Source organism: Stegodyphus dumicola, chromosome 2, assembly GCF_044657685.1.
Source record: "Stegodyphus dumicola isolate Sdum_Otavi_A_Nest chromosome 2, ASM4465768v1".
NCBI classification, from domain to species: domain Eukaryota; kingdom Metazoa; phylum Arthropoda; class Arachnida; order Araneae; family Eresidae; genus Stegodyphus; species Stegodyphus dumicola.
Window position 1 is genome coordinate 231,375,613 of NC_140769.1, and position 12,095 is coordinate 231,387,707.

The following is a 12,095-nucleotide window of genomic DNA, read 5'->3' on the forward strand; positions in this document are numbered from 1 at the left end:
GTACAGCCATAAAGCAATTATTAGCTATTCACTACAATCAAAGTTTGCAAAGGCGGTCGTTTTTTCTGGTCTGACGCAGCCATTCAATCAATTAGCCTTTTTGAACACCCACATTAACACCAGAAATTTTGCAATGTCAAGAATTCCTGAAAACTCTCACTTTAAAGGGAAACAAATCGTTCTCCAGTACCTGGCCATTGTGGCCTTTGGGGCATTGAACAAGCGGACGTACTTGCAAAAAGAGATGCCAGCTTACTACAGCCTCCTAATGCAACCATTTCTTATAGGAGGATTAAACTGTTTTTAAAAGGTTTATTTACATCTAATATCTTATGAGATCTTCAGACTCGTACAGCCTTAAAAAGTTAGAGAATGATAAGTCTTTATCTTTCTTCTGATGGTCCAAAACGCAATGCAATTGCTGCTTTCCGTCTGTCTACAGGTCATGATTGCCTTGCTGCCCAGCTGCATCGCATATGCATTTCAAGCGATTCTATTTCCGCACTTTGTGATTCTGGAAAAGAGCGTTTCGCGGTTTTACAGAGGAGTCGAGATACTGGGAGGCAAGAGCGTTCCTTAGGCAATGACTTCGGTCTTTTTGTTCTTAGTTCTATTGTTTGTAATTGTAAGACTTTAGTTCTTTGTAACTCTTTGCCTAGTCATTGGAAATAATAATAAAACACTATTTTAACGATGCATGCAAAGCCGCCTATTTTTTCATTTATTAAAAAAATAAAATACTTATTTTTTTCGAGAAATCCTTTAATTTGTTTCGTTAGTTTTGTTCCCACGAACACAGTGATCTGTTTTCACAAACTCGGAAAATTCAGAAAATTACACGAACTCGGTATCGCCCACAACGTAAGCATTGCGAACCAGCCACAGTAGCTCAAGAAAAGGTTAAAATTCTGTATTCACTACAAATAAAAGAGGGCAAAAATTACAGTTCCGTTACGATTCGTTACAACAAAAACAAATGTAATTAATAAACAAAGAAATTCTAATAAAAAGAATGACCTTGAATTTCAGTATTGCAAATCCATGTGCACTCAATCACACTTGCGCTATGCGCTAACCTAGGTTGCTACGTAAATATCTTTTGGCGATATCATGTGTTGTCTTAGCAATACATTTTCAAAGCTATTCTGTGGAGGTTTCCAGATAATCAGAAAGTGCCTGGAAATGTTTAGCTATCAATATTCATAATCATATGACTAAAGATAAAATTGAAGGGCTGTTAATAATGATGCATTATAAATTAAAATTTCCGAAGAGAAATTTAAGCAAGTTGAATATAATCATTCTAATATATGTTATTTTTGTTCTAGCGCTTCAATTATTTCTTGTAACTCATGCCAACGACAGCCGCAAACTTACTGTCCTTGCGACAAAGAATTTCGCGAGCTTGTTTTGTTGTTACTATCAGGCAAGTGAGATAAGTCACAACATCATTATGGAAAGGAAACATCTAAGTAAAGGATACATATTTCGACACAAAACAAGGTAGAAAATATAACGGTTGGCAGTTAAGCGTATTTTGAAATTTCACTAGCAGATACGATGCGCACACAATACACCTCGCCAAATGAGAAAGCATTAGCTATTTATACAGATGGCTCAAAAACGGAGAAGGGCACAGGCTGCACCTACTATGTACTCTAAGAAGGAGAAGTGGTTGAAACTTGGGAAAGACGACTGGCAGACAAAAATACCGTCTTGCAGGGGGAGCTTCTTGCATTAAAAACAGCCATCAATTTGGAAAAATATCAATTAGAAATAAAAGTCAACATATATAGCGACTCTGCCTCAAGTTTGGAGTCTATCCGAGGGCACAAGACAAGGAGTCCGTTGGTGCAAGATATTAAGAAAATTCTTCTAAGTATCCCACCAGATGGGACACCTGTCCTTATCTGGGTTCCAGCTCATGTGGGTAATACTGGCAACGAAGCGGCGGACGTGCTTGCGAAATCTGCAGCCAATGACTCCAGTAGACTGGAAAAAGCAGTAAGTGTTCCGCAGTCCTATTTTAAAAAAATCACGCTCAGTAGCGTTTTACAAGAAGTGCAGAAAAGATGAGAAAGGGAAAGCACAGAGTGGAGCACTTACAAGTTCTTTCCGAAAGTTACATGCTCAATTAATACATATAGCGGAGCACAAACTCAATTCTACACTGTCCATGGTCCTTTTCCACATTTAAGAGATTCGGCAAACGAGCTTCAGAATTGTGTGATTGTGGTGCGGTAGGCGATGCAGATCACTAGCTCTTCAGTTGCCCACAAAGCGATAAACTGCATTTAAAAATGCCAAGCAGTGAATACCAAGGAGGTTAGAATAAAAGGAGGGAGGGTTCGCAGTTTCCTCCACTATCGGGGAATGAAACTCCACGGAACAAGCGGCGTCCATGTTTGTTACTTCAAAACATTGCAATACGGTAGTGAAACGTACGTGTTTGTAAGCTGTTCTATGCATGAATTTTCCAGTAAAAATATGTTAAATTTATAATGAAATGCTTCGCTATTGTTAGTTTTTTGTTTTAAAGTTATAAAGGTGATATCTGTAATTTACTAAGTACAGAAAATCATTAAGAAATATTTCGAAATCTAAATGCATGTGCATAACATTAAAGCCTTTACAAATTATGTTTCTGCATAATTTCAAGAATTTGTTTAGGTTTTATTAGCAACTTCTCTGGTTACTTTCCAATTGTTTCTTTAAGAAGTGATATTTCTGATTTATTCGCAATATTATTATAATTTATTAAAGAATCATTTTTACCTGAAATTAATAGCAGATAATTATCTAGAAAAATGGTAACATGTTGCTTTTTTTTTTTTTAAATGAAAGATTTAAATAGATTCTTTTCACAATCAACAACCTTATATCAACAAGAAAATAAATCTTAATAAAGTAAAACAGATTTATGTGAATTCAATGATTTCAGTTTATGCGCGTTTCATATTTATGAATCTCAAAGAAATTACCTTGAATTAAACTGAATTACAGAAATATACCTATATAAATTTTTGGATATATCTTTTCCCATGTTCAATTGTGTAAATATTTTACTTACGTTTATCGCTATACTGCCCAGAAATTTGTAAGCTTATGCAAAAACATTTTAACAACAGAACAGTTTATCTTGATCAAATGCACAAATTATATTCGTAACAGTTCACAAAACTTAAGAATGAATAATAATTAATACATAAGGAAAAGCGTTACTTTATTTAACACCTTTACAATTCATAAAAATAGTAACAATTGATTTGTTACTTTTCATGAAAATTATAAAACGAATTATCTAAGCGTTCAAATTATACAGCAAGCATATAATCCTAGCATATATCATTATATGTTAAGGAACGAAGATACCAGCTGTAAGCAAAAGCATTAAAATGTATTGTATTTAACATGTTTCGATTATTATTAAGTCTTTTTTGTCACATCTGGAAAGAAAACAACATGACATTGTGACATTTTTTAACATATTTATGAAATTACACACACACACAAAAAAAAAAAAAAAAAAAAAAAAAAAAAGAAAATACTTACGAGTGAACAGTAATCCCAGGAATATTTTTCGAAAATCTATTTGTGCATCCATATGCAATATAAGCAGACATGCTTCAAAATGAAAAGGAAAAAAAAAAAAAAAATGTTACAATTACAGACTTCCTTGCACAAGTCACAGTGATAACAGTAACGTGGCCGCCAAGCTTCACCGTTTGAGTTGAACCTTCCCTCCTTCTATTCTAACCTCCTTGGTGAATACTGGCCGCAATGGGCGGAGAATACCTGTGGCAAACAAGCAGACGAAAGCTGAGATAGAGGAGGTGATCAGGCTATGCTCAGTAAGGTACTAAGGTATTCTACCCCTTCCTTGAGAACGTATCTTCGCAGCATAATTTTAATAACAAATCAAAATATTACTACAACTGAAAATCAACACTAGAAAAATAGCCCCCCCCCTTAGAATAGTAACAGGACTGTAAGAGCAAAACTACTGTAATGTAAGCATATTACTATCCTGTTTGTACGTATTGGAGAAAAATAATATTGTAAAGCAGTTTAAAATGACATTGAAAATCCATTCAGTGTGTAAATGAATTACAAGTTTACTTTGATTATCTCAGTCAAAGTATTGTAAATATGAATTCAAATAATGTTTAAATGGGCACATAACTGTCATGATTTTATGTAACTATCACATGTAACTTGTACAAGACAATGCTTGTAATTAAATACCTATGCTTGTACAGAGGCCTTGTATGCCCATGTAAAATTTATATTTATATTTTTATGCGGAAGAAATATTCCCTTCTGCCAGGATGACTATTAACACTGTAAGACTTTTACAACAAAGTCAGGTCATTGGTCATCTCAGGCGGCGCTCAGCAGATACGATGTTTCACTGAATAATTTGGGTAAGTAGGATTTATTACCTGCTCAAATCAATCAATGAAACATTTTTGGTAAGCAAAAAAGTTAACTTTTTGAGAGTGGTCATTTTACAAAATATTATTATACGTATATTCACAGAGAAACTGTATTTAGAAATTTCTGGTGGATGATGATTCTTCAACATCAGGGTTTGCCGATTGAGTCCTCAAATCTCCAGTCGTTTTTTAAAAGGGGGGAATATATAAGGTATTTTCTCCCCCCTTTCTGCATGCCTTCGTGGTGGCACACTCGGCGCGTATTCGAGAGGTCCGGGTTCGAGTCCCGGCGAGGGCAGTGCTCATTTTTCATGTCTCCAGCGTCAAAATAACCTAATGACTATATAATGTGATAAATGGTTTTTAACGATTAGCTATATTCAAGCATCTGTAAATTTGATGTTTTTCAGGACCTGATTAATATTCATAGAGAAAAAATAATTTAGACTTATAAGAATAAAACTAAAATCTAGTATATAAATTTACTAATTAATATAATAATGAAATTTTGAATTTCAGTATTTTGTAGGGTCTCTGCTTACAACTAAATGTAATTTGTGGCAAATCCTTCTAAGACGCGTAAGAGACTCATTGCTATGTCTCGATAAGCAAACAGAAATGTACTAATGGTGTAAAAGATCCTTTTATTAGGAACTCAAATAAGTTGAAGAGAAGGCACTCCCGGTGCTTACAAACCAGCCGGCATTTATGGCATGAAATCAAAAGTAGAATTTAAAATTGAAACTAAATCTAAGACTTAATTAGCCAAATGCTACGCAGGGATATTAACACACGCAAGTTGGCCCTTCCTACGCCGTCGTGGTAGCAACATTTGAAAGAATAAAGCAACGCCTTAAACAAAAATGATATCGTAGAATATCAACTAGTAACGTGGCCTTCAGCAGGTGTAACGCGCTGTGACTAAAAGCAGTCTCAAACTCTCACTTAAATGCACGCGATTTTTAAAATTTGCATTTTAGCAGGAGAACGATGAGAGAAGATTGACAGTAAAGAGTAGCATAACATAACTGGTTAATTCACATATATACCTTATAACTTCTATTACAGTGTACGAAATTAGACCTTTCGTTTAAATGCATTACGCTAATTTTAGCATTATGTATGCATTTTTTACTCATAATTCAAGTTTAACTATATAACTATATACTTTAAGTTACTGGTGACAAAACTGCAAATCAAGTTTCCAAAGTTAACAGATGCCATCTAATGAAATACTGAACTTACGTTTCCTTTAGTGAAGAATTGCATTAGACATGAAAAATTAAGAATTTTTACTTGAGTGTTTTTTGAACAACGTGTGATGAGAGTACAGAATCTTCAAGATAGACACATCAGTTGGAAGGCAGCACCAAAAAAAAAAAAAAAAAAAAAAAAAAAAAAAGATAAAACTTACCAGAGGCTCGAAACTACCTTACAAAACCCGTGAGCATGTTATGAGATCGGGGACATTTCTTGGAAGGGAAAAAGGGGCCATAAGAAAGGAAAAGATAAGATTATTAGATAATTATTATTTCAACCATAATCGAAAAAAAGTTTAGCCGCTGTTTCCTTCAGCAAGTCATTTTGTAACTCCTCGATACTGAATTTTTTAATAACGATATTTCATTACTACTTTTTCTTCTGTAATTTAGATGAGCCTGAAGAAAGAGTTCTTCCACCTATACCTGAACCTCAGCGCAAAGTGCGGAAAACGATACCAGAAGAAGAGAATGGGAAAGGCGTTAATGAATATATGTATTTCGTCTGTACCAAAAGTAAGTTATAGTAACAAACTGTACTTACAAACTTTTGTAAAGGGAATTACAACTTTATCTTGATTTTCTTTGAGCAAATATATGTAAAATGGTATTGCAACCACTTATTTATAAGAAGCCATCATCAAGGTAGTTGCCTTATTGTGAAGCAGAACTTCATCTTTTATATCCACAAATGGAAAAAGGGAGAAGGAAAATTAGAAGATTCCTTTTCTGTAACATTGTAATTTTTGTTACAATTTCAGATGCTCATTCCTAAGAAAACCACAATTTTCTGAGAGAAATTTAAACTTCCTGATGCATTCTTTTTCACTTCGTCTTCATTTCTTTGGTTATGTCCTTCCATTAAGTCCTTTTTAAAATTTCTTACCAGTTTTGGGAGTTTTCTGTCTCTATTTTTAAAAGTGTTTTGAAATTTTCAATTGGCAAGTGTTTTCTTACCCTTTTTCGATGGACTGTTGCTACTTAGTTAAATTTTTAATTTTACTATTCATGTGTACAAATTATCCCTTCATCGTTGCCATAAATCAAAGTCCGTCCCCAAAAGTCTGTTTTGCTTGTATTACGCTGCCATCAAATCACGCTCTTCATTTACACAACAACCAGACGCCTTAGACCTTCTGCATGTCGCTGTAATTCAATGCATTTTTTAACTTTTCTTTTTTTACATAAGTAAAACAGATGGATAACAAAATAGGATCTTTTAAAGGTCAAAGGTGTTTAGAAGTACTTGTAGGAAAGACTAGAAAACGCAACTTGAAATGGTTAGAGATTCAGATTTCTGTATTTACATGCCATTAGATTCTTTTAACCGTCTAAGATCGCGTTAAAGACGCAAGAGTAATAATCCATTTGTGGACTAATCATACCTTTAAATGCTTTATTAATGAATAATATTTCAATAATTCTTTCAAACTAACATTAGTTTTACATTTTCATGTTTTCAAGTTGGCGAGCAGTGGAGATGCCTACCGCATTTAAAGCCAATCCACATTATTCAAGCCAGAGCTACGAAACGATTCTTCGTTGGAAATTTAGAAGCAGAGGTAATGCGAATTTTCTGCAATATGGTCAAATTAAAATAAATAAAGTACATTAGACGTAAGTCATGAAAAAAATTGTTAGAATTAATCCTGCATAAATATCTTATTTAAAATCTATTTTAATCTGATAATCTTTTTAAGTAAATTAGATAAAGATTACTTAAAGTTGCTTACTTAATAATAAAGAATAATTAATTTTAAGTTAATATTTAAAGAGTAAAAAGTTGTGTATTACCGGAAATTAATTTGTAAAATACGTTAAAAATTTAATTATAGAAGACAAATAGTAAAAATAGTACTTTGTACACATGCCATAGGTCTCAGTATTAATAGTGTTGAGGGTTATTCATAATGCAATGAATAACCCTCAACAATATTAATACTGAGACACTACAACAATATTACAATATACAACAATATTGGTACTCAACAATACTAAATTTTGAAAACACATTTCAAAATTCAAAAAATTTTTGAGGAGCTGAAATTCAAAAAAGCGAAAATTCAAAAAATTTTTGAGGAGCTGAAGGCACAAAAACAATATTCTTTACAACCCCCCTACACGAGAAAAAATGAATTTAGCCACCTTTTAACGCGTTAACTAACTCGTTTTGTGTGTCTTGTCAACCTTTGTGACAAATTTTAATTGAGATTCTCTTGCAAGTTATCTCAGTAATGGTTTCTGCGACAAATGACTGGGACATCTAATTGCTTGGAAGAGGCAAACACTTTTTACATTCACCTGTGCCATATACAGACGTTGCAGAATGTCTAAATAAATCTTCCCAATGAAACGCAGATAGATGTCTTCCGTGTCAGCAAAGACAAATACTTTTAAAGTTTATGAAAAGTGTAAAAAGAAATTTATTAAGTTTATGTTTATTTAAATGCAGTAAAATTTGATATATTGGTTTTGTAACATCTACAAATCATATATAATCTTTTCTTCTGTTGTGAGTGGCACCAATAGTAACAAAAATAGTCGCAGGATATTGTTGTTTAAAAAAGAACGTTGAACGTCTTTAAAAAGTGAAAAATAAATTGTTTTCTTTTAAATTTAGTAGCGTAAGTTATTCTTAAACCAGACAAATAATGTTTATGATATAGCAACCGATACAGGTTAAATAGTTTATTTGTCATGAATTTCTAAAACATTTCACGGAATTACGAATATTTTTATAAATTAATAACGAATGCCAGTTTATAATATACAAGTTTTATATATTTGTTGGATAGCGAATTTTATCGGATCGTAAGACTGTTGCTGTCAAAGGGAAAACAACAAGTGTACACTTAAAACAAAGATATGGACACCAATTATATTCTGCTTTATGAAGTAAAAATCTCTATTTTTCTGTATATAACTAAGGCGAAACGATCAATCAAAGCGAAGTAAATAGGATATCATGTTTCGGTTATAGTAACGGCGTTCATGTTAGAATTAGCGACGCTTTTAATGTAAAAACAGAAAAAAATGTGATTTTTCACTTTCGATTTCTATTTATTTATTTCGATTTCTATTTATTCTATAAAATTCTTAAGTATTTTGCAATAATAACATCATGTGTTTTTAACTGACAAAGTGTTGGAAAATAAACAGCTGAATTTTACGTTCGCATAAAAAGATAACACAGTATATTTGTAAAAGAATCAAGTACATATGAGCTTACCTTTTTGTAACAGAGTTAAAACTTTACCTAAAGCCTTTTACTTGTGCGATTGCTCTTATGAATGCTGATGTTACTACTACATCCTTAAACATTAAAACTGCAGTAAATGCACCTCTCTGCAACAAGGAGGACAGGGATGACTTTCATGGGAAAGTGATAATCGAATATTAAAGGCTATATTTTAATTGAAGTAAGATTATCCTCGAGATTTTTGATCCAAAGATCTGAATTTTATTATGGCGATTGCCGAAAAATTAATTTCATTCGCTTCCTGTCGCCGATTGTTATTTGCTGCTTCCTCAAAAATGAGTACAATATACAGGGAATATACAGGGAAGAATGCAACCTGATTTTTAACCAGAATAATACAACATGGGTAGAACACACATTTTTTTTTCTTTTGGATAATTTTGTAAAGTAGTTTAATTTTCGTTTTCTCCATAACTGACATAATCTGAATATGGAAATTGTGCTAAATATCCATACGATACACTACTCCAATGTAATTAATCCTAGATGCAAAATTTAGTTTGAGAAAATAAACTAACATACTTGAATTAGAAAAACGTAACTGTTCTAACATCGAACAATGTAAGAAAATCTGTACAATGTCAAGGTGTTTGAAAAAAAAAAAAAAAATGCAGACTGCACTTCCTAAATATTGAGCATAAACTCATAACTCCAATTTTATTATTATTCAAATAAGGTAAATAATTCAATGAAAACAGTTTAAGGACTGGGAGTAAAAAAAAATATTTTATTATATAATCTCGTAGTGCAAAAGCTCAGTTAGTAAAATATTCATAATGCTGCAATAAGTACAAAACCTTTCAGATACTTACGTGCAAAATCTTTAAAGAGTTTATTAATTAATTATTTTTTCGGGTTAACTTCAAAGTTATTAACGAGATCTGCCTGTTCATTATAGAACCATTAATTGCCAAAACTTGCATATTTTGTTTTGCGGTTCTTCCCTAACTCTTCTCAAAATCTTTTTTAAATTATTAATAAAAAAATTTTCTTTTCTGGCATATATCTTAGACATTTGCTCGACTAAAGTATGAAACTTTCTGCGTCAATTTATTAACGCATAATGAGTATTTTATTATTTGGAACAAGTACTAGATTTTATATGTGAAGAAAACTGTTACACACAGAGCTGAAATAGTTTTCACAAAATGCTTTATATTACTTTAAGAAACCTTACACTTGCAATTACATGTCTGAAAACATTGGTTAGAAAAATAAAATAGTGTTCTAGTAATTATTTTTTTAGTCCAAAGGGGCAATTTGCCCAGAAGGACTATTAATTTCGTTTTGGCATTTTGCGTAGATTTCCGATAAGCGTCGTTTCACTTTTCAAATTGTTGCCACCAAATATTACACCCCTGTATTATATTTAAAGAAATTAAATAAAAATAATTTGCATGAATGTATGTATGTTTCTAGCATTGTGATAAAATAGAGGTACTTAGAGCCATCAAAATTTAAATAACTTAATCTTCCATAGAATATGGGCACGTGGAAGCAATAATTTGAATTTGAAATTTGTTTTATTATCAATTTTATATTTTGTAACACTTCAACGAATTTTTGATTAACAAACTAAACACTTTCAAAGCGAGCAATGAACTGTACGGAGGGGGAAAAAAGTATCTCCAGCGCCGCGAGACTCTGTATTGGAAATTCTAAACACATGCTCATTTTAAAATTATTTTGCTATATTGCTCTTGAACTTAATTTTATGGTTTGAGTACGTAGAACATGTTATTTAATAAATAAAGGTAATACATAAAACGTTAAAAAACGCCCCTTTGGACGTAATTTAAAATCTAAAACTTTTCAGATTAAAAAAAAAAATATTATTTTAGTTATTTACTTTTTTATTAGTTCAAAGGGGCTTTATCCCTGAAGGACTATTGTTTTGCGATTTTGCGTTGGTTCTCTATAAATGTCCGCTTTACTTTTCAAACTTTTGCCACCAAATGTTAGAGCCCTGCCTTATATTTGAAGAAATTAAATCAGGAAAAATCTGCATAAATGTAGGTATATTTCTCACGTTGTGATAAAACATACATAGAGCCATCGAATTTTGAATGACTTAATCCTACTGCGAATATGGGCCAGCGCGCGAGACTCTGAATCGCAAATTAAATTCTAAAGATATGCTCAATTTAAAACTATTTCGCGATATTGCTCTTTAACTGAATTTTATGATTTAAATGCGAATAACGTGATATTTAATAAATAAAGGTAACAGACAAAATGTTAAAAAAGCGCCCCTTTGGACGTAATTTAAAATCTGAAACCTTTCAGATTTTTTTTTTTTTTTAAATTTACTTTTATTATTATTATTTTTATGAGGCTCGGTGGCGTAGTGGCTAACACGGTCGGGCAGCAGCACGACAGGTTCGGAGCTCGATTCCCGGGTTAGGCAAGGTTAACTCAGGTTTTCATCCCTTGAATGGATACAAGATAAAATGAGTACCAACTTCATTTGGGGACTAAACATCGAGGATGCTGCGACAAGCTGACCACTTGTCTAGGGTATATGCTCATGTGGCCCGGCGCCCACGGTCGAGAAAGCAGATATCAGAGCATTGCATGGCATGGTTCACTAAGGGCTGTTGCGCAAGTGAGTTTAGTTTAAAAAAAAAAAAAAATGCAAATTTCTTTTCTTCTTTCTAGCTTTCAGGTTGTCTTCCCTATCCAGGAAAAGAAGCCCACTATTTAAGAGCACAAATTGCCCGAATAACAGCAGCTACATGCATAGCTCCCAAAGATTATTATGCATTACCGTCAGGTAATTTCGAATCATTAATTATTTTCAGTAGGTTTTACTAACGAGATTATTTTAGACCATACGTATGCATAAGAGAATTTCGTAAGCCGGTAAGATGAACGTTATTAGATTGTATACAAACTGAGTAAAAATTAGTAAATTTTAAATAATTTTTAGCGATAAAAGCAGATACGGGATGAAAAATTCTCCCTTTAACATCTTATTAGGCGGGAGGAAGAGTTTGACAAAAACGAGCCTCATTTTAGGCTTTGATGAAACGCGATAAAACTCTGATCTGAAGCTTACCAACCTCATTCAGTTTCTGGAAAGGGCGCATTTCAAACAAGAAGAGAAGGAGCTGAGCTCTGGCCCTTTCCCAAGCTTTATGC

General features: G+C 32.7%; 1 protein-coding gene across 1 annotated transcript in view; it reads left to right on the plus strand.

Moving 5' to 3' along the window:
* The window catches only part of Rsph4a (Radial spoke head protein 4a), a 40,394-nt gene that overhangs the window by 14,793 nt on the left and 13,506 nt on the right, over positions 1-12,095 (plus strand). Inside the window, exons 5-7 of the mRNA XM_085810353.1 lie at positions 6,089-6,211; positions 7,160-7,257; positions 11,613-11,727. Coding sequence (XP_085666479.1) covers positions 6,089-6,211; positions 7,160-7,257; positions 11,613-11,727 — 336 coding nt within the window. The remainder of the gene's footprint in view (positions 1-6,088; positions 6,212-7,159; positions 7,258-11,612; positions 11,728-12,095) is intronic.